The sequence below is a fragment of the Prionailurus bengalensis genome, chromosome A1 (assembly GCF_016509475.1).
Source record: "Prionailurus bengalensis isolate Pbe53 chromosome A1, Fcat_Pben_1.1_paternal_pri, whole genome shotgun sequence".
NCBI classification, from domain to species: Eukaryota; Metazoa; Chordata; class Mammalia; order Carnivora; family Felidae; genus Prionailurus; species Prionailurus bengalensis.
In genome coordinates, this window is record NC_057343.1 from 82,686,843 (window position 1) to 82,707,238 (window position 20,396).

The window sequence follows — 20,396 nt, forward strand, 5'->3', positions numbered from 1 at the left end:
AGCGCCGAGGGCCCCGGCCCAGCTCTGAGAAGAGGCCGTGTGTGAGCAGCGTGAGCAGAGAGGGGCGGCTTGGGTCCCAGTGTGAAGGAGGGCTCCCCGGCCTGGGTGCAGAGGTGGCATCCAGCACGGGCGCCCTGGAGGGGCAAGACCTCCGGCGGGAGACCCCAGGGGCGGAGACCGGCCTCTTCTCAGCAGTGTGGGTGCCCACCCTCGCAGGACAGGAAGGCCCTAGGCCCACGCACGGCTGGCAGGTGGGCAGGCTGTTAGCCTCTGTGTCCTCCTATGGAGCCTGCTCCTCACCCCCATCCGTCATGCACCCAAATCACGCGTCCCTGAAATACCGCTGCACCCATTCCTTTGTATTAACGAGGCATTGGAGCCGTGACTCAGGCTGCCAAAATGGATGCCAGTGTCTATGCGGCCTGAGGGAGCCTCTTTATGGCCTGCAGACAGCTGCCTGCTTGCTGGGTCCCCATGTGGCCTTCCCTGGTGTGCAGTGTGTTTGGGGACAGAGACAGAAGCGGAGACCAAGATGGAAAGACAGAGGAATGGAGGCCGGCGGGGACTCCCGTGTCCTCCTCTTCTTCCCGGCACAGTCCTGCTGGGTCAGGCGTCCGCCCTGTGACCTCATGTCATCCCCTGCACCCCCTGGATGCCGTCTCTGGGCACGCTCACGTGAGGTTATAGCCTCAGCATGTGAATTGGGGGTGGCTCGGCCGTTCAAGCTCCAGAGGCAGAGTCAAGAAGGGCCGGTGAGCCTGCGTGGCCACCATGCCGTCCTGTATGACCACCTCAACGGCTAATTCCCAGGCCCTTCTCGCTTTACAAACGAAGCCAGTGACCTGAGTTTTCTTGTTACACACTTTTCAGCAAGGATTTCATTCTCTCCTTGGGTCTCCCTCCCTGGGACGCAGAGAAGAATTCAGAAGTGGGTACTGCCTGTTCCTCATTCTTGGAGGTGCCCTAGAGGCCATGGGCACATGTGGGGTGTGATGGCTCACGTGCAAGGTGACCACGTGCCACGTTCTCATTTATCCCCCAAATGCACATCTGCAGATAGAGGCCGGGAGGCGTGTGATGGGTGTGCAGAGCCTGTCCCGCTGTGCCATCCCAGGGACACCCTCAGCACTTGGTGGAAACGCAAATAATGAGTGGCCGTAAGCAGAAAAGCTACAGGGCGACTGGTGTGCCCTCTTGTCACCAGTGCACATGGCAGTTGTGCCAACGTGGATTGGGTCTCTGTCCCTGAGCATCGTGTGGCCCTGTGATGATCCGTGTCTCCACCCTCAGAGTAGAACACCTCTGCTGTCTGGTTTGTGTGCCTCCCGGTGCAGCCGGGGCCCGCAGGGTCCGCAGCGCTGCACCATGTGCCTGGCATGGGACCCCACTTATCCTCGGGAGAGGGGAGGTCGCTGAGCTTTGAGGCAGGGCAGTGACACAACCACGTCCTGGGGGCGGAATTTGCAGGTGAGCAGGGACCACCGCTCCCTGGTCACATCCATGTGACGGGCTTGGTCAGGTGTGTCCCTCCGCGTTGTGGGCTTGTTTCCATCGGGGGTGTGTGGATGGCAGCGTGGCGAGTATGAGGAACACAGGTACAGCCAGAGGTGGTCTTGGACTCACGGCATAGGAGGGCTGGGGGTCGAGGACTCAGGAGACAGCTCGGTAGGAGAGAGGCCAGGTGTGCCCTAGGCCGTCGTCGGGGCTCGGGGAGCACTGCGGGTCTGGGAGGTGGAGGCTGGGCAGAGCCAGGAAGTGGGGGAGGAGGCTGGGGCTCCAGGCAGGTGCTCGACAGCAGTCCCCAGCACTGTGCTAGGGGCGGCCTGGGCGGGTGCTGCTGAATTTGGAGAAAGAGGAAACCGTTCTCGGAGCAAATGGGTCCTTACTTATATCTGTATCTCTGAGTAAAACAAGTAGACACATGAAGGGGCCACATGTGTCATGACATGGGGTCCATGCGCTCGTGAGGAGAAGGCCCAGTCAGCCCTGAGCTCCTCAGGGATGAGGGGCCGGGTACACACCAGTTCTGCCCGGCCGCTGAGTAAAGAAGGGCCCACCAGCACCCGTCCCTCGTCTCGGTACTGCAGGCACTGATGGCAGCAGGAGGAACATGTACGGCAGGGCAGCCGGTGGCCATGTGGCCAGGATTCCTCTCCTGTGGCTTCCCCCCCACCGCCCCCAGTTTCTAGGCCCTGGGGTGTCTGCATCTTGGATAGAACGTTTTCACAGAGGAAAGCAGACTTCGCGGCTGCTTGCTGTCACTTTTTGCCGAGTCCTGGGAGAGAAGTCTGGTAGAGGGAGGCACTGGCGCCCGGGCCGCTTTCCCCACGGTGAACGCTGGCATAAGCCATAAACACAGGGCGCCGCAGGGTCGCGCTCACAGGTGCCCTCGTCCGTGGAGAGGACATGAGGAAGCCTGAGGGTCATGGGCTCCGCTGAGGACGGGCCGTGTAGTCCTCCGAGAATGACCGTGTCCCTCCTTCTCTGCACAGGCCTCCACGTGTTCCCCACTTTCGTGGCGTACGAGCTCACTGTCCTGATGGTCCTCACGCTGTCGGTGGTGATCATGAAGGTACTGATTCTTCTTTGCGGTAAAATTTCTGTCATGTTGGTTGTATGTGACCCTGAGTCTGCAAAGCGCATCACGGCCACTTACCCGGAGCCCCTCCCCTCGCCCAGCAGTCTGTGGACTGGGTGAGTTAGGACCAGGCTGTCGGGTTTGTTTTCCTACACCTGTCTCAGAACTGGGCATATTGGGAATTGGGAGTCACAAAAGCTGGACCAGGAGAAGGCACTCTGGGCGGCCCGTCTCCACAGGACCCTTGCTCCTGGCCTTTTCTCCCGCATGAGTCCAAAGACCCACAGGCCAGTGAGTAGCACGTACACATATACATCTTGTCATTCGTGTGTTTTGAAAGTATCGTTGTGTTTGTACTCACTGAGTGGGCTATCAGGAGAAGACAGGACTCGGGAACACCAGGTGGGAGAAACACACAGGGCAGGGAGTACGGGACAGGGCTCAGAGCCCCCCGCCTGTGCCAGCCCCTTGCAGACCACAGTTCCCTCACAACCACAGATGATTGAGTTGTGTTAGCATTTATTTCAGGGTCCAATTACCTGTTCAGTAGCTGCCTGGCTCTGAGGATGATAAAAGTTGATTTCAAATATTTCTACTGGAAGGAGTCAGAATCCCTGCTGGGCCTCCAGCCCCAGCTTCTCCCCCCTAGCTTTGCTTACAAGAGAGAGACCATGCTCTCATTGGAAAGTAAAATTCTTTCTTGAATGCTGCTGACTGGTGTGGGGGGAAAGCCTAGTTAGCTGCCCGTGAACCCCTACCCTTGATTGCGCATTTTTCAGCCTGGTCTCATTTCAGACACTGTGTTCATTGGGTGCCTCTGCACATGTCCCCTCGGTGTCAGGAGGGCCCCCCTCTGTTTTCTGCGTGGCAGTCAGTAACGCGGATGCTCTTGCAGTTTGCCCTGGCCGCCCTGGTCTTGTCTGTCCTCCTGCCGAAGAGCAGCCAGTACATCAAGTGGATTGTGGCTGCGGGGCTGGCACAGGTCAGCGAGTTCTCTTTTGTCCTGGGGAGCAGAGCACGCAGAGCTGGGATCATTTCTCGGGAGGTGAGTCCGCACACACCCTCTGTGCGTGTTTAGGGTGCCCCGTCCTTCACACCCCCCACGCTGGCATTTGAGCACCTTCCCTGCAGCTGCTTGCAGCTGGCATGGGTCTGGGGGGTCTGCCTCTGGGCGGCTGCGGAGATGGGGTCCTGCTGCCTCTCACACAGGTGTGCAGGTTTGGGGTCAAAGTCTCCAGAACTGTCAGCATGCCCTCTGCAGCAGAGACTGTGAAGTCTCTGTCATATCTCTGGCAAAAAGAAGAAAACTAAATCTTAAAGCGCCATCGCCAGTTTGCGTATTAGTAATGGCCTTGGTGCACGGCTATCAGCCAGGCTGACGGCTGTATCCTTCCTGATGCACGCGTGAGGGGTGTCACCGCATCTTGGGTTTCACTCAGAAACCATGTAAAAGGCACAACTGGAACGTTGTTTTGTGAAGGTACCCTGTTGGTTTAGGGGTTTTTCTTGCAAAGTACATGGCAGCATTTGCCCACTTGTAAAAGGGAGTGAAAGTCGCTGTCAGAAGTGCTTCTGATGAGTTCCCTCCTCCCCCTACCACAGTTTTAAGTGCATGCAGCCCTGGGCCTTCTGCGTAGCTCCTGAAGGTGAGCCCCCCACTTCCCATTGGCCTTCTTCGCCTCTGTCTCTGGTCCGTTCATCCTGGGCCTGGCTCTCTCATGTGCCCTGTGCTGGCTGTGCACACGCCTGTGTGCGTGAGTTCCTATGCACACCCACCTGATCCTATGCGCTTTCCTTACTTTCTGTCCAGTTTTGTCATGTGCTCTTTTCAAACTGGCCGTGAATTAGAACTTGAGGAGTGTCATCTGATGGCCCGTGCTTGTCACTTTAAATTTGGCAAGCAGGACGTTTGTGTTTGGCTGTGGTCTGTGGGTGGTGGCCCCCCACCCCAGGGGTAAATAGGCCACGGTCTGTTGTCTGCCACGGCAGGAGTTAGTGTCCTTCAGGACAGGGCCAGGTGACCAATTCAGTGTTAGCCCCAAGTGGTCTGAGGACAGGTGACGTGCTAACTAGGAACGTTTCACAACTAAAGTAGAGAGTCCCTGTTTGAGTAAAAGCCGGGTGGATGTTACAGGAACTTTGTTGTTGATGCAGGGATAAATGTCGGGTGACAGTGTAGAGGGAGCCTGGACCCCCTGCTCTGAACGGGTGGCTCTCTGAGAGATAGCCTGTGTGCTGTGGTCGGAAGACCACACACCTTTCACACACTCGCAGCCGTGGGGACCAGCTCACATCTGTAGTCCTCAGCTTAGAAACACTGTGGTTTGTACACATACAAGTTCATGAATGGTAGTTCCTACTTAAACTTGATTTGACCCTTTACCCTTCTGCATCTGTTTTCATTTTGCCCTTTATGATGCCTATGCGAGCACGTGTGAACTTGTGGGGCTGTCCTTGAAGCCAGGACAGGAGTCTGCCTCCTGCCCTCAGTCTGCTGCCCCCCTTAACAGCGAGCACCCCTCCCTGGGGAATCCTGTTGCCAGTAAGGCTCGCCTCACCACGTGACGCCCCCAGTATTCGCTTCTGCACACCTGCTCCCTAAATTGGGCCGAATGAATGTGGAAGTTCCTCTTAGTACCTGTGACCTGCTAGTAAACTCTCAGGATTAAAGTTGTCTCCTTGTGTCTGTGAGTGTGAGGAAGACAGGATGAGTCTAGATACTGACACCACTGTGGAAGAATGAACTCTGCACAGGCTCTGTCCGAGACCTGTCCTGAGGCTGCGTGCTCCCCGTGAGAGCCTCCAGGGGGTCAGCCCGAGGGTGACCCAGTGTGCACCATGATGCATCATCTCAGGGCACCTCACATCCAAATCTACCTGTGCCTGTGGCCATACAGGGTGTGCAGGTGCACCTTGGTCCTGAGTGTGACCACCCCAGCCTTACCTGTTGCAAATGTACTTCCTAGTCCTGAGTGTGACAGTCTTACTTGTTGCAGGTGTACCTCCTAATCCTGAGTGTGACCACCCTCAGTCTTTTACTGGCCCCAGTTCTGTGGAAAGCCGCAATCACAAGGTGCGTGCCTCGGCCAGAGAGACGGTCAAGTCTTTGAGGCACCAAGAGGGTACACAGCTTCGGGAGCTGACCCCCGTGTGGAACCGGACACTTGGGACACGTCCAGACCGCATGTCCCTGTGAGCCCCTTGCCTCGGGGACAGAGCGCTCCATTGGAGGGGGCTTCCTGTCTGCCCAGTGTGACAACTATTACTGCTATGGTTTCGAGACTTCCAGACTAATTTGTTACATTCAGTTGATCATGCACAGTATATAATACACGCTGCACCTTACGGATCACCTTGACTGTTCTGCCTGGATGTGCCTTTTTTCCTGAAGTTAATGTTAACTTTCTATTGTCAATTCATCAGTTCATGATTTTTTGGTAAAAAAAAAATCAGAAGGGTTTTTATTTATTTAGCTTTTGTGTCATAATCTGTTGGTCATTATTCATGATTAAACATTTCTGTGATGTGCAATTTTAATTCTAGCAGTGAGTTTGGAAAGTAAGTTTAATCCTTACTGCCTGTGTTTTCTAAAATGACAAATACCTTCTAAATGTCTATTTGTTTTTATTACAATAATTTTAAATAAAACACTCATGTCATTTTTTAAATTAGGTATATCATTCTTTTAAAATAATTGTTTTGAAAAAAATATTTGTTTTGAATCACAAGAATATGCATGCTTTAATAAAGATTATTTATGATCAGAGTAATTAATTGAAATTTATTGGAATTTTTTTAGATTTCTGTGTTAGATTAATCTTTGCCAATTCTTAAAAATTTGGATGATTTGTATTTTGCCACATTATTCTCTAAGAGACCAAATTAATACAGTGCTATTTGCAAAACCTAAGTTGTACCTTTGAATTTTAAAGTGTATTTGGTGATTGTATGCCCCGTTTCAGCAAACCCATGGCTGAAGACCTGATTCTTACAGATCTCCCTGAGGGGAGCTCAGAGTGGAGTGTTCCTAGAACTATTGGCTTTAAGAGCCTCACAATTTGACCAAAACCCTTGGAGTACAGGGACAGACCCCTTAGGTACAATTCTGTGTTGCAGGTACAATTATGGAGTGCGGTGACATAAATTCAAACACTTGAAGGTGAAGTGAAGTGTATCTAGTCGGAAGTGAGTCAGTGGAGAAATGATGTAAACATCTGCCTTGAAAACAGCATTGGTTTTATTTATTTCTGTGTTGTAGTAGGTGAGTGCCACTCCCTCCGGACCACTGGTGTGGACACAGCACAGCAGGCTCATCTGACGGTCTGTGAGGCTTTATCTCACCTGCCCGCGTGCCTCTGGCCCAGCAATCTGGAATCCACCGAGGGCCGGTCTCTGGGGTGCGTTTTATTCCATTTGATATCTCCAGCACCCAAGAGCAGAGCCAGGAGCTCACCACATCTTGTTGACAGTTTGGCCCCAGAACGTGGCGTGTGGCGCTAATGTCACAGCGTGAGAATGGCTCATAAAGATGCCAAGAGGACATGCCTCCTGAAGACCTCTGCCTGCAGGACACTCTCCTTGGAGGGTCCCAGAGCCTCTCCCTCCCCCCACCGGATTGGGTCCCATGCTCACTCTCCCTTCCTCATCCGGACTTGCAGGGCACAGAGCTCTTGGTCTTCACACGCACCCCTTGGCCTTCACACGCACCCCTGCAGACCGCCTGTGTGCGTGGGCGTGGCTAGAAAGTGTGGGGCAAGTCCTGCCATAGAGCTCTGTAGAGCCACAAAGAACGAAAGCCACCAGCTGAAAGCAAGTGCCTCATTGGGTCCCCTGCATGCTCACCTGGGTGGTCAGCGGGCACACCCTGAGCTGTAGCCCGACAATGCTGACCCCCTGTGTTCCAACCTGCTGGCACCCGGAGGCCTTCCTCCCCGTGGGCCTGAGCGCCACCCCCTAAACCTCCGTGACAGGGCGAGGTAGACCCCTCCCTCAGTCTGCAGGGCCCAGAGCCCCACACGAAGAATTCCTCTCAGCCTGAAGGAACCCACGGGATGGCATGCAGCACCGGCACCGTGTCCCCTCACGGAGGAAGGTGAAGACAGCGCACCTCTCCTGGGAGGTCAGTGGGGAGAGGAGCTTGCATTGATTTGCTCACACGACAGACACAGGCGAGCCTTCGTGAAGCACGGCCCACGCACATGGCAGGCAGGGAGGTCGCAGGTGGAGGCAGAGCCTGGCCCATGCAGGAGACACGCCAAGGAATGGCCAATGACACCCAGGAAGCGGGCGGGTCAGAGCGCCTGGGGGAGGCGTGGGGGCGCGGGGCTAGCAGGTGCTCAGTGGACAGAGGTCAGCGTGCGGGGTGCCTCCCCCACAGCCCCTGGCCACAGGCCCTGGACGTGGTGCAGCAGAATGCCCCTGGCGTCGCCCTCAGAGCATGAATCCGTGGTTGGAGTGGCCGAGCGCCAGACCCCAGGCAGCAAGGCAGCGAGGCAGCGAGGCTTCGCGGCTTCACGTCCTGTGGGAGGGCACAGAGGCGACCGGCATCTGCTAAGGACACAATGTCTCCTGGGCCCCAAATGGTCCTGATGTGCTGGAGCCGAGGATGGGGAAGGTGGGGCAGGCTCAGGAGCAGCTGCAGAGCACGTATGGCAGCCCTGGTGCCGGGAACCCGCGGGGCACAGGCACGGTAGAGCTGTGGCCTGGGGTGAGGCCAGGGCCCCCCATCGGGCATGTGCAGGTGGTGGTTCCTCCGGGAGACCGGCAGGGACAGGCATTTGAGGACACTCATGTGACGGTGAAGAAGGAGAGGCCAGGGCAAGCGGGCTCTGTGGGGTGGGCGACTGCTCTGGTGTCCGACTCTGGAGCTCTTGCTGGCTCCCCGGCACCCCTGGGGCATTGCTGCTGCCCGGCCTTGGCCTGAGGCCTGAATGTCGGGAGGCCCTTCCACTCTGCCCAGTCCAGATCCTGTACATATGTCAGCCGAGACCCCAGAGCCCCATGCTCCTCCTCTGTGATCGCAGCCCTGGCCCCGCTTACGTCCTCAGCCATCTGGGAAATTGCTAGCACCCCACCCACCCGGGGCCACGGCTTCAGGACGCCTTGTTCAGCTGCACCTGCGCCAACACTTGGCTCCAAGACTGGCCGTGGAAAGTCCGTGCCCCTGTGCTCGCAAGATGGATGGAGAAATCAGCTGGGCCCGTTTCCATCATCTCATCCAGGAAGAGCGAGTCCTGCCTTTCCCTGAGAGCAAGCAGGGCCTGGTGTCCTCACTGCTGTCCCACTGGTGTCCTCGCTGACGTCCCTCGCCTGGTGAGAGGAGCCCTTTGCTTTGCTGGGTTTAGGGATGGACGGTGCACATGAGGCATGTGCTGAAGGGTCGAGCGGCTGTCGGCCGATGGCAGGGCCCCTGCCCCACCACCCCAGGGGCTCGTGAGGGCTCCAACTGAACCCTGACCCTGACCCTGCTGCCTGCAGAGCCTGCCCACACCTGCCTTTGCAGCATGAAGAATCAAGAAACACTGCATGTTGTTTAGGAATTTGGGGGAAACACGCCTGGGGAAGGCTGGTGGCAGGCCCTTCTAGAGGAGCCAGCTTCACCCACATCCTCTGTGCTTGCAGTGAGGACACTTGCTGCCTTTACAACCTCCCGTTAGGGCCACTGGGCGGCTCAGGTCACAATCTCAAGGTTCATGGGCTCAAGTCCTGCCTTGGGCTCTGTGCTGACAGCGCGGAGTTGGGATTCTCTCTCTTTCCCTCTCTCTCAGCCCCTCCCCTACTGGCTCGCTCTCGAAATACGAAAATAAACATTAAAAATAATAAAAAATATATAAACCTCCTGTCAGAAGCTGTTCCTCACATTCAGGCCATGTCTGTGTCGTGTCTGCGTAGGCGTGGTCGCCACAGGAAACCATGTGGCTGCCGAGGCGCCCCAGCCTCCTGGGCCCTGCAGAGTTCACCACGTGCTCGCTTCCTTCTCTGAGGCGCGAATGCTCTCGCAGAATCGCTACTTGCTGTGGTCTTTTTCTCGACCATGTTTCTGACTCATCCTAATGTGGAGTTTGATGCAGACATTCTCACTGCCCTGACTGTCCCTGCCGAGAAGACAGTCACCTCCAGTTTCCCAACATTGTCCCATGGAATAGTTTGGGAAACGCTTAGCCAGGGAGGAGGCAGGGGTTCTTCATGCAAGGTGTCGGGGATCCTTGACTTTGGCAAGCAGACACAGAATTGCAGCTGTGCGTGCAGGTGCGTGCCCAGGTGTGTGCACAGGTGTACATGCAGGTGTGCGCCCAGGTGTGTGCATGCAGGTGTGTGCCCAGGTGTGGGCTCAGGTGTGCGTGCAAGTGCTTCTCAAGCAGCCATGTCAGTGTTTACGTGGAGGCGGTCAGTCTTCATGAGTCACCTCCTCCACAGGAAGCCCCCAAACCACAGAAGATTCTCTGAAAGCTTATCTGAGATACTAGTTCTGAGGCAGGGGTAAAGTGGCCTAAGGAGCGACCTGAAAGCACGTGACCTCGGAAGGGGGTCCTTGAGCCAAATCTGCGGTGTGTGTGGCTACAGTGCAAACCTGTCAAGACGTTACGCAGGGGCCTGTGTTGCCCAGTGGCTTCCGCAAGTTTAGGAGAACTGAGGACCGTGCAGCGTGGCCCTGTCCAGACCGAGTCCAGACCCAGTCCAGATCGGTTGGGGATGGGGCCCAACGGCTAGTGTCTCTAACAAGCTGTCAGGTCATGTAGCAGCTGCTGCTGGTCCGGGAGCATGCGTGAGAGACAGCAGTCCAGCCCACGGTGCCCTCGCTGGGCCTTGGCTCACTGCACGTGTAACCCCAGATGGCGAAGATAGAAGTCTCTGAGCCAGGAACAGAGTTGGGAACAGCTATTGCTGCTGTACTGGGCTCCAAGGACCACTGAACAGCGTCTCCAAAAGAGACCTCTGGTGGAGAAGGCAGCCCCCGGGGCAGATTGCAGCCACGGGGGTGTGCACACCCAGCCAAGAAGGTGCTGTCCTGGGACCTTTGGTTCCATTTTATACATGCGTGTCATGCGTGTGTTGGCCAGAGAGTTTGAAGCTATTGGTGTAAGGAAGAGGGTTCAGGAGGGCAGAAAGTGGGTGCTTCCTGGGGCAGGGGGTGGCCATGGGGCCCCGGCAGCAGCTGGGGGAGCTCAGGAGACCCTGGCTTCCAGCACCTTCTGCCCCGACTGGACACCAGATGGTCACCATGGTGACTGTCCAGAGCAGAGAGGGAGGCTGGATGCTTTTCAGAGAGTGCCCGCATGTCCCGTCTGGACTAGGGTGCCAGGGCGCAATCTGCACACTGGGGGAAATACCAGGTGTCAATGCGAAGCCATGGAACTGGAGTCTGTTTTGAGTAGCCAGGTTACTTCATGATTTATGAATAAAATAAAGTGAGATCTGGAGAAGTAACCCAAGAACTTAGCGTCCTACACTGGGGAGGTGCGGTGGGCATGGGGAGAGAAGAGAGCGTTTACGAACAAAGGGCTGCCCTACTTGAAAATGAGAAGTGTTTGAAAGGGGGGCGGTCACTTCAAGCGATGCGCAGAGACCTGGCGTGCCCGTGGGAGTGTCCCGTGGGAGGCGCTTCTACTGCCGTGCGCTGCTAGCCCAAACCCGCTTTCAGGGTGCCAGAGTTGCCTCAGCATGTCTCCCTCACATGGGGAGCTGGACAGTGTTTTGAGATGTGTTTCCTCACCTAGATTCCTTTCCTTCCCTCGAAATGGACTCCAGCGTCTCAGGATGGATCACAGTAGCCCGGAGGACAGAATCAGCCTGCGCGTCTTTCTGACATTGTACAAAAGCCAGGGCCCTTATGAGAATTCTTTTTGCCAAGAAGGGAAAAGGAAGGCAAATTTGCAAAATGAGGCAGAAGTGAGAGAGCAGGCGAGAAGGAGGCAGCTGGTGGGCCGGGGGACAGTGTGCGGCACCCTCACAAAGGACCCCACGTCCCCGTGGAGTAATGACTCGGGACACTGGCCGTGACCTGCACACCGGGCGGAGAGGAGAAAACCCCAGGAACAAGAACACTCCCAGGAGTCTGGTGGATGGAAACGGCCTGAAGATAGGCCCGCTGCAGGCAATGGACGCCCGGTCTCAGGCCCGGCCCATGGGCCAGGGTTCCTGCCATTCTCAGGGACCGCGGGGTGCTGCCTGGAGAGCAGGGCGGTGCGGGCACTCCCTTCCCGGGGCCAGGCTCGCCTCCGAGTTCTTTTGGTAATTGCTGTTTTCCCGCCAAACCTTTACCTGAAATGTGAAAACTAGACATGCGTCATAGAGAAAGGAATACACGATGTCAACGGACAAAGATAGACACAACCTGGTAGGATCAGAGTGGGGCGCAATCAGAAATGACAGTTGAGTGACAGTTGGCAAGATGTCGGGCCTCACTCATGGTTTGAGGTGGTGAAGCCTGAGCTGGCCAGCTCTTACGTTGCTCTAACGTTGCTGTGCCTTCAGTGAGGCCACGCGCCCTCCATCAGCGAAGCTGGGACCCTGTCAGCCTTGGCACCAGCACCGGGAGCCAGAGCGAGGCCGCGGGGGGAGCGGGCTGGGCACGCTCTGCTGGGGTCGTCACCTCCATCTGTGCCGCAGACTTAGTCCTGACCACGCTCTGCATTGCCACCCGACCCCACAGACCTCCAGAAATTTCCTGCCGCAGCACCACAAGAGCGAAATTTCATGGCTGCACGAAGGAGAGTGGATGACACCCTTTTTCAGATTTCCAAGTCCACGCCTCTTTCACAGTCTTTTCCAGAATCTGAAGAAATGAGAGGGCCATCCGTGCGAGCTGACATTCTCCCTCCTCTCACAAAAGGAAAGCAGCAAGTGTGTGGAATATGAGTGTCTCTTCGGGTTTTGATCTCACACGCTCCCATGACGTTTTGTGGGACCACAAACAACTCCGTGGCATTGCCATGCGTCTTGAGTGGCAGGCACTGAAAACCCACAGCTCCACTTCTTCTCCCGGGTATCTTTGACCCACTTAGCAGTTCCAAACTACCTGCATTTGCCATTTATGGCAGAGTCTAATTTCATGTCGCTTAATGCTGGTGGTTTTTGATTGTCTTCTGTACATATTCTGGTCCGACCCCCACAGCTGGACCAAATCCCCAAGAATTGAAACCCCCAGAGGGGGAGACAAGGCTGAGGGTGCCGCTCTTTGCCAGGCCACTGAGGTGACCGAGTATGCCTGTCCCTGTCCTAAGTTGAGGAATAGCATGGCAACTTCATTAGGCCTGGACCCTCGCTTCTCCCATCTGGTCGGCTCCAGCCTCGGCACACTGCCTGGTGAACCTGCTGGGCTCGGCCCACGTCAGCTCGGCTCATGCCCAGAGGCTACATGCTGTGTCCGTTCCTGCCCCTGTCCTGCCACACCTTCCCATTGCAACAGGGGTTTTAAAAAATATAAGCCATTTAACCTAAAGGCACTGCCAGTGGCCACAGAAGGGACCCTGGCAGCAGCCACATGCGTGGTGACACAGGAGAGAACACTTGTGCCCACACTCATGCCAAGGAATAAATACGTGAGCACCTCCTCTTCCAGGAGGACCTCCACCAGCAGGTAGTGGGGGCGGGAAAGAGAAAGCTGCCACTGTTGGACACTAAACCAGAGGGGATAGTGTGAGCACATGGCAGCATAGCCAACCCTGAGTCGTCTGGCCAGACAGACTCCCGTGTGGGGGAGAAATGTTTTCACCTTGCTGAGGGAGCCCACGCAGCAAGTGTCCTGCGCGGTCCGGCACCAACCATACTCGGGAGGCTGGTAGGCATTCCAGCTCCTGGGTACCGGCGGGCTTGCAGCCCTAATGTCGCCTCCTCTGTGATGCTCATCCACATCTTCCGATTTACTTAAAGTCAGCAAACTCTTTCTCTTGCATGGGACAGTCTGTGTGGACATGCAGACCAACCACTAGGGCACAGCCTGAGAACGGCCCTCTGTAGAGAAGTGTGCACGCCAGAGAGCATTGGGCTGTTCCCAGAGACATGCAACAGAACCCGTGGAGGGAACAGAGGAGCAGAAGCAGCTGGCTGGAGACCCAGATAGTGCCCTGTGTGACGGGGAACCCAGAGGTGTCTGCGCTGGAACATCAGAGCGGAGGCTGCCTGCTGGAGGGCAGGATGATGCCCCAAAGGTTTTGTGGGAAGGACTGTGTCCCCAGCTGGTCTAATCCAGTGACTGGTGTCCTATAAGAAGAGGGACATTTGAACAGAGACAGTGGGACCTACAAAGGGAAGAAGGCAAGTAGCAGAGAGGGGGTGATGGGACACCACGGCCCACCATCAGCCCTGGGGAGGCTGGAAGAGGCAGGAAGAACTATCCCCTAGAGCTTGCAGAGGGATAGCTGGCCAGGGACGCCTCCATCTGGCACCCTGGCTGGCCTCTAGCCCTGGGAGGAACTAGATTTCTGTTGTTCTACGCCGCCTGGTTTGTGGTGCCTTGCTTCCGTGGTCCGGGGACACTGACACAGGTTTCTTGTGCCGGCTCAGGAATGAGGACTCGCTCCGGTGTGGCTGCAGGGCTTCGTGAGACACTGTGTAGCACGACCAGGGACAGCCCTTGGGCCGGTCACCTGCAGGCCCAGCTGGAGAAGCCCCGCCCACCCCATGTGGGTCTGAGGCTGTGACCTGGCACCTGTGCTGCCCTGGGTGGGGCGGGGCTTCGGGCGGGGCGGGCCTTCCCGGTGAAGGAGAGGGCCTCGGCCGGGGCGGGGCTTGGGAAGGGGGTGGGGCTTGGCCTGGAGTGGGCGGGGCTTCGCGGGGCGGAGCGAGGCCCCAGTAGGGGCCGGGCTTAGGGCTGAGCGGGACCTGGGATGGGGGAGGGACAGTGGCGGGGCCTCTAGACGCGCGGGGCTTGGGACAGGGCTTCGGGTGAACGTGGCAGGGCTCGGATGGGGTCTGGGCCTCGAGCAGAGGCGGGGCCAGGGTGGGGTGGGGCGGGGCCGGGGTCAGGAGACCGGGGGACCCCAGGTCCCGGGGCCGGTGGGCCGGGCCTCCTTGGGGCCGCTCCGCGCGCCAGCCCCCCCAGACCAGAGCCCGCGGCAGCCGACCCGCAGGTGAGCGCAGGCGGGCGGACGGTGAGCGCGGTCGGCGCGCTGGTTCACCGGGTCCCCCCAGCTTGGCCAGGACGCCCCTATGCTTCTGCCGCCTTCCCCCCCTACCACCCCAGGCAGGCGGTTTAGGAAAAGTTAGACCCAGTGACAGAGCCCAAAGTTGTGCGTTTCTGCGGGTCGAAGTGTGTGCGCGGGGAGGTAGGTACATGGGCGGTGGCGGACAAATGAGCAGGGAGACGATGAACGTGAGTAGAAGGTCAAAGGTGGACAGAGGACGGTGCGCGCCCGCGGATGGACAGGGATGGGTGACAGGTGGACGGCAGACGGCGGCCTGCGAGCACGCGGCCTGCGTACGTACGCCCAGCCGCTGACCTCTGGGCCCCTGCGCACCACTCACTGCGCGCACAGCACGCTCGCGGCTGACCCGGGGTTGGCTTGGGCTGGGACAGCTAGCACTGCGCCCAGGAACTCGCATTAGAGATTCTCACGTTCCTCGTTTTAGAGTGGGCCGTGTTGCGGCTGGTGGTCAGCGTCAGAGCTGGGGGAGGGGGGGCGTCTGGGAGGCCGGGTCCTGGACTGTAGTGGGGTGTAGCTGGGTCTCCGTCCATCCGCTCGGAGGCCTGAGGCCTCAGGGGTGGGGCGGGCAGGTGGGCGGGGCCGCAGGAGCAGGAGGCCGGCTTGCGCCTCCGGTGCAACGTTGTGAGTCCTGCTGTATATAGACTGTCCCTTGCGGCGTGAATTAAACCTCTTGGAATTAAAAATGAAAATCATTAAACACTGGTTAGAAGCGAACGCGGCATGTGGCTTCACCAGAGTGGGTGTGGGAGGCAGGAAACAAGCCCAGCGCTCGCTCAGCGCAGGCTGAGACTCCCACGGTTCTCTTCTAGTGAGAACACATGACTAATAGCATCTTACTTCATTATTGTATTTGTGGATTTAAAAAGGCACCTCTATTTCCCTCAATGGCTTAATGCTCAGAGCACTTTTGGAAATCCCTGGGAGTTCTCTAAATGAACTTCAGTGATCTCTGCTCTAGGCCCATGACAGGCAAGGAATTTTCATTTTGTTCCACAAGGTTTGTGATAAAATATGAGAGTTAAAAAGAAGAGGGAGGAGGAGCAAGGGGAGAGAGAAAAGCTATTACGAAATAGCAACACTCTGGACCATCACGTTTCCACCTCAGCTTCAGTGATGTTGGACATTTGCTCCTCCTTTAGCCAATGTGCTAGTGTAGGCTGCTGTGCAGGGTTCAGATACCTGCTGCTCGAATTCTGGTCCCTGGTCAGGGTTCAGGTTGGTCTAGAATTGAGGTCAGGGCTCTTGGCCCTCTCCAACACACGTCACGATCTCTTACCTGCCACAGAAACAGCCACCATCAGTCACGTGTGGGAGGGTGGAAACACCAGTTGGGTCTGGGTCTGTAGCCAGGTCTGAAGGGACAGTTGCTGACGAGGGAGAGGGGCCTCCTGCTCAAAGCCTGGGGCTCCAAGACCATTGTCAGCAGGCCTGGTTGGGGGGGGGGCACCCCCACTCACCAGCCCTGCTGGGTCCAGGGACTCTAGTGGCATAATCTACCAGATGCGATGTGGACAGAGTGACACAGGGCAGATGAGTTAGAGGTTCCCTGAGAAACCGTTTTGCATCTTTACTGTCCTGCTGGGGGTTAGGTGGGTTAGCATTCACATTGATGTTGCTGCCTGGACCATTGCAAATCGGAGAAAGGGAGAGAACACTGGGCTCTGCTTGGTTATGGGAGGTACCACCCCTCCCCCCAGCCCCACCTGACCTTGACCTGGTGCCCCAGCTCCACTCCCCAGCACAACATCTCTCAGCACCAGCTGGAGTGGCCCCCTAAACGGGTCTGCTCTCCACTGGTTTCCAGTTTGGCTCCATTGTGGCCTTCTTTTCCTGCGTCCCCAGCAGGACAGGTCTCAGCTCTTTGAGCCAACAGCCCCGGTGACACCCACACAGGCCCCCAGGTTCTGGGCTGCTCCACGGTGCAGCCCGGGGCTGGCCTGCTGAGGGCATTTCCTTTCTCCACTGCAGATTCCTCATTAGCCAAAGGAGCTCGTTAGAGGGGACAGTTCGCCGCCGCTGTGGGGAGTCTTCTCTCCTGTAAGGACACCAAAGAGGAACGGAGCACACGCTGGAGGCAGGCAGTGTCGGCAGAGAGGAGTCTCACACCCATGCGGGGCAGCAGCGGCCGGGCAGCAGGTGGGCCTGGGGGCTGCTACCCCTCTGAGGCCAGAGCCTCGGATTCCTGCAAGCAAGCTCTGGATGCAGGCCTGTGGGTTTTGAACGTTGGCAACGTTCTTTGCTTTTTGTTTTGTTTTTCCTTCTTAATCTTGGATAGGGCCAACCGTCAGTTTCCAGCCTTCATACTAGGAGACGTTTTCTGGATTTTTAAAACTAAGATTTTGTTTTATATGTTTATATGGAAATACAGAAAATACCAAAAAAGGGAGACAGTTATTAAGGGAGTCACTGCTTAATAAAACCATATAAAGTAAGAAGGGAAACAGTCCAAAGGTCTCCTTCGAGTCTCTGGTCTGATGGAAGGATGGGGACTGAGGGAGAGAGCGGGGCCAACTTAGGCTGAAATGGTCCCAGAGGCCAGAGCGTGCAGGGCTGAGCGAGCGGAGGTCGGGTTAAAGTAGCAGAGATCTCTTGGGCGTTGGCCCTCAGGTGAGAGCCCAGGTTAGTCACGACCTTTGTCTCTGCAGCAGCCGCGCTGAGCTCTGCTTGACTCGTTCCATTTGTCCACGGAACATAATTACTAGTGTGACCTCACCCCGTCGAGGACAGACATCTCCCCAAGTAGCTGCTCCCCCATGGTTGGTGCTTACCGCCCTCTTTACCCTTTCCCTTTTGTTTCCTCCCATACATCCTATGTACACGTGTGCTTTTAGTTTTTTCTTGTTCTAAACTGCGTGAGCAGCATACGGTGTCATGTGTGTGCGTGAGGGATGCTCGACTTCACTCATTTTCACAGGTGTTTCTTACTCTGTGGTGGGGTACGCCTCACTGTTTATTGGGACTCCTGATGCTGGACATTTGAACCGTGTTTGGCTGTCAGTGTAAACACTGGTGCTGAGCATGCCCCCCGGGACACACTGGGAAGTGGCATGGCTGGGCAGTAGTGTGTGGAGACGCTTCACCTAAGAAAATAATGCCAAATTATCCTCAAAAGTGATGGCATCAATTTACACCCTACTTGCTGGTCCACAGACTTTCCAATACTTGCTCTCGTCAGACTTCATAAGATTTGCACTGATTTCTGTCTGTGGCTGGACTTCATCGGCGTTTCCCTGACAGTTAACGAGACTGAGAATCAAATCCCATGTGCATGTACTGGCAAACCTATGATACTGTCTCTGCCAAACCGTGAGCAGAGCAGACTCTTCCCTTTACTTAATTCTTCTTTACTTTTTGTCGACTCGTGTGAAGAAGTCTTATGTATTTTTTTCGTTAGATTTATTCCTAGGTAGTTCACATTTTTTGATCTCTTGCTAAATGGCACTTTGAAAACCTTTTTATTGTAGTATCACATACGTACATAAAGGGTGAAAAGACCAGGAGTTCACAGCTTAATGAATTTTCACTGAACCTACACCCAGATCAGGAAGCACAACCTTATCAGCACCCAGAGCCCCCCTCCTGTCCCCCCACCCCCCATGTCCTCTTGCCCACAAGTAACCACAGGCGACCTGGGTTCATTTGCTCGCTTGGTACTTTATAATAATGGACTCATACAAGATGCAGTCATTTGTGTCAGCTGACTTTTGATCAAAGCAGCGTGAAGGATTGGACCCAACTCTCGCCTGTGGCCACAGACCTTCCTGCCAAGTGTGACTCCATCACAGCTTTCCTTTCCTTTCTACCGCAGGGGCACCCAGCAGGTGCCACCGGGGCCATCACCCACACTGCTCCTGTGAGCGTCGCATAAGATGCCTCCTGATGGACATGCACCCTCACCTTTCTCGGGCACATTCTGGGACTGCAGTTGCCGGATCACAGCACTTGTACGCTTGACTTCATTAGAAAATGCCGATCAGTTTTCCAAAGAGAGTTTAACATTTCCTGCAGCAGGTATGACAGTTCCAGCTGGACCACATTTTGGCCAACAGTTCTTATTATCAATCCCTTGGTTTTGGGTGTGAAATGGTACCCTACTGTGGTTTAATTTGCATTTTCCTCATTGCTAAAGAAGTTGTGAACATTTCACATGCTTCTTAGTCGTTCGGATTTCTTCTTTAACACAGTTAAACACAGTTCAAGTCTTTTGACAATTTTAACAGAGTTCTTTTTGTTTTACCTATTGATTTGGCATTGTTCTTTGCATATTCTGGATATGAGTTTTTTATTAGATCTACTGTTGGGGCGCCTGGGTGGCCTCGGTCGTTTAAGTGGCCAACTCTTAATTTCAGCTCAGGTCATGATCCCACGGTTCATGGTGTTGAGCCCTGTGTCGGGCTCTGCACTGGCAGCTGGCAGCGCAGAACCTGCTTAGGATTCTCTTTCTCTCTTTCTCTCTCTGCCCCTACCCCCGTCAGAATAAATAAATAAACTTAAAAAGAAAGATATATCTACTGTGAATATTTTCCCCAGTCTATAGATGTCTTTTAAACTTGCTTTTGATGAGTGAGAGTTTTAAGTTTTGATAAAGAAAGAGAGAAAGAAAACAAAACAAGAAAGAAGAAAGAAAGAAAGAAAGAAAGAAAGAAAGAAAGAAAGAAAGAAAAAAGTAAACGAAGGAAGGAAGGAAGGTATAAAGATTGGTAAGAAAGAAATGAAGCTTTCTTTGTTTGCAGATTACATGATTGCCTATGTAGCAAATCTGAAATAGTTGCCAAAAAATTCTGGATTTAATAAGCAATTATAACAAGATTACAGGATACAAGGTCAGTATACAAAAGTCAATCACTTACCTCTATACCAGCAATGAACAAGTGGAGTTTGAAATAAAAAAACATAGTATCAGTTACATTAGAACCCCAAAATGAAATACTTAGGTATACACTTAACAAAGTTCATGTGTAAGATCTGCATGAGAAAAACTATAAAACTCTGATGAAAGGTAATCAAAGAACTAAATAAATGGGGAGATAGTCCATGTTGATGAAACGGAATTCACAACGTCAGCATGTCGGTTTTCCCCAGCTGTCTCTATAGATTGAATGCAATCCCGATCAAAGTTCCAGCAAGTTTTTGTGCAGATATTGGCAAGCTGATTCTAACATTTATATGTACAGGCAAAAGACCCCATAGCCAATACACTATTAAGGGAGAAGAACAAAGTTTGAGGACTGGCAGTGTCCAACGTCAAGACCTACTGTAAAGCTACAGTAATCAAGACTGTGTGGTATTAGCAGAAGAATGGACAAATAGATCAATGGGACAGAATACAGAGCCCAGAAATAGACCCCATAAATATGTGCAGCAGATTAGCATAATGAAAAGATGCTCCACATCACATGTCATTAGGGAATTATAAATTAAAACAAAGAAAAACAACAGTGAGATTCCAGGGCACACCTGTTGGAACAGCCAGAGCCTGACGCTGACAACGGCCGTGCTGATGAGGACACAGGACTGTCATTCACTGCTAGCGGGAAAGGTGCAGCCGCTTTGGAGGACGGTTTGGCAGTCACAACACTAAACATACTCTCACCATACGCCCCAGCAACCATGCTCCTTGATTTCGACCCAAATGGGCTGAAAACATGTCCACACAATAATCTGCATGCGCA

At 54.8% G+C, this 20,396-nt stretch overlaps 1 protein-coding gene and 1 long non-coding RNA gene across 13 annotated transcripts in view; both read left to right on the forward strand.

Moving 5' to 3' along the window:
- Positions 1-6,348, forward strand: part of TMCO3 (transmembrane and coiled-coil domains 3) — a 50,953-nt gene extending 44,605 nt beyond the window's left edge. For 5 of the 12 annotated variants that reach the window (XM_043583363.1, XM_043583379.1, XM_043583388.1 and 2 more), the window contains 3 exons: positions 2,493-2,572; positions 3,374-3,623; positions 5,575-6,348. In XM_043583363.1, coding sequence (XP_043439298.1) covers positions 2,493-2,572; positions 3,374-3,623; positions 5,575-5,774 — 530 coding nt within the window. In that variant the 3' untranslated portion in view covers positions 5,775-6,348. The remainder of the gene's footprint in view (positions 1-2,492; positions 2,573-3,373; positions 3,624-5,574) is intronic. The other 7 variants (XM_043583406.1, XM_043583414.1, XM_043583441.1 and 4 more) reach the window with 2 other exon arrangements.
- An 8,192-nt stretch (positions 6,349-14,540) lies between these two features.
- Positions 14,541-19,106, forward strand: LOC122485133. Its single transcript, XR_006297795.1, has 3 exons — positions 14,541-14,649; positions 16,693-16,860; positions 18,533-19,106. It is a non-coding gene; the product is annotated as an uncharacterized LOC122485133 (long non-coding RNA).
- Positions 19,107-20,396: the final 1,290 nt, after the last annotated feature.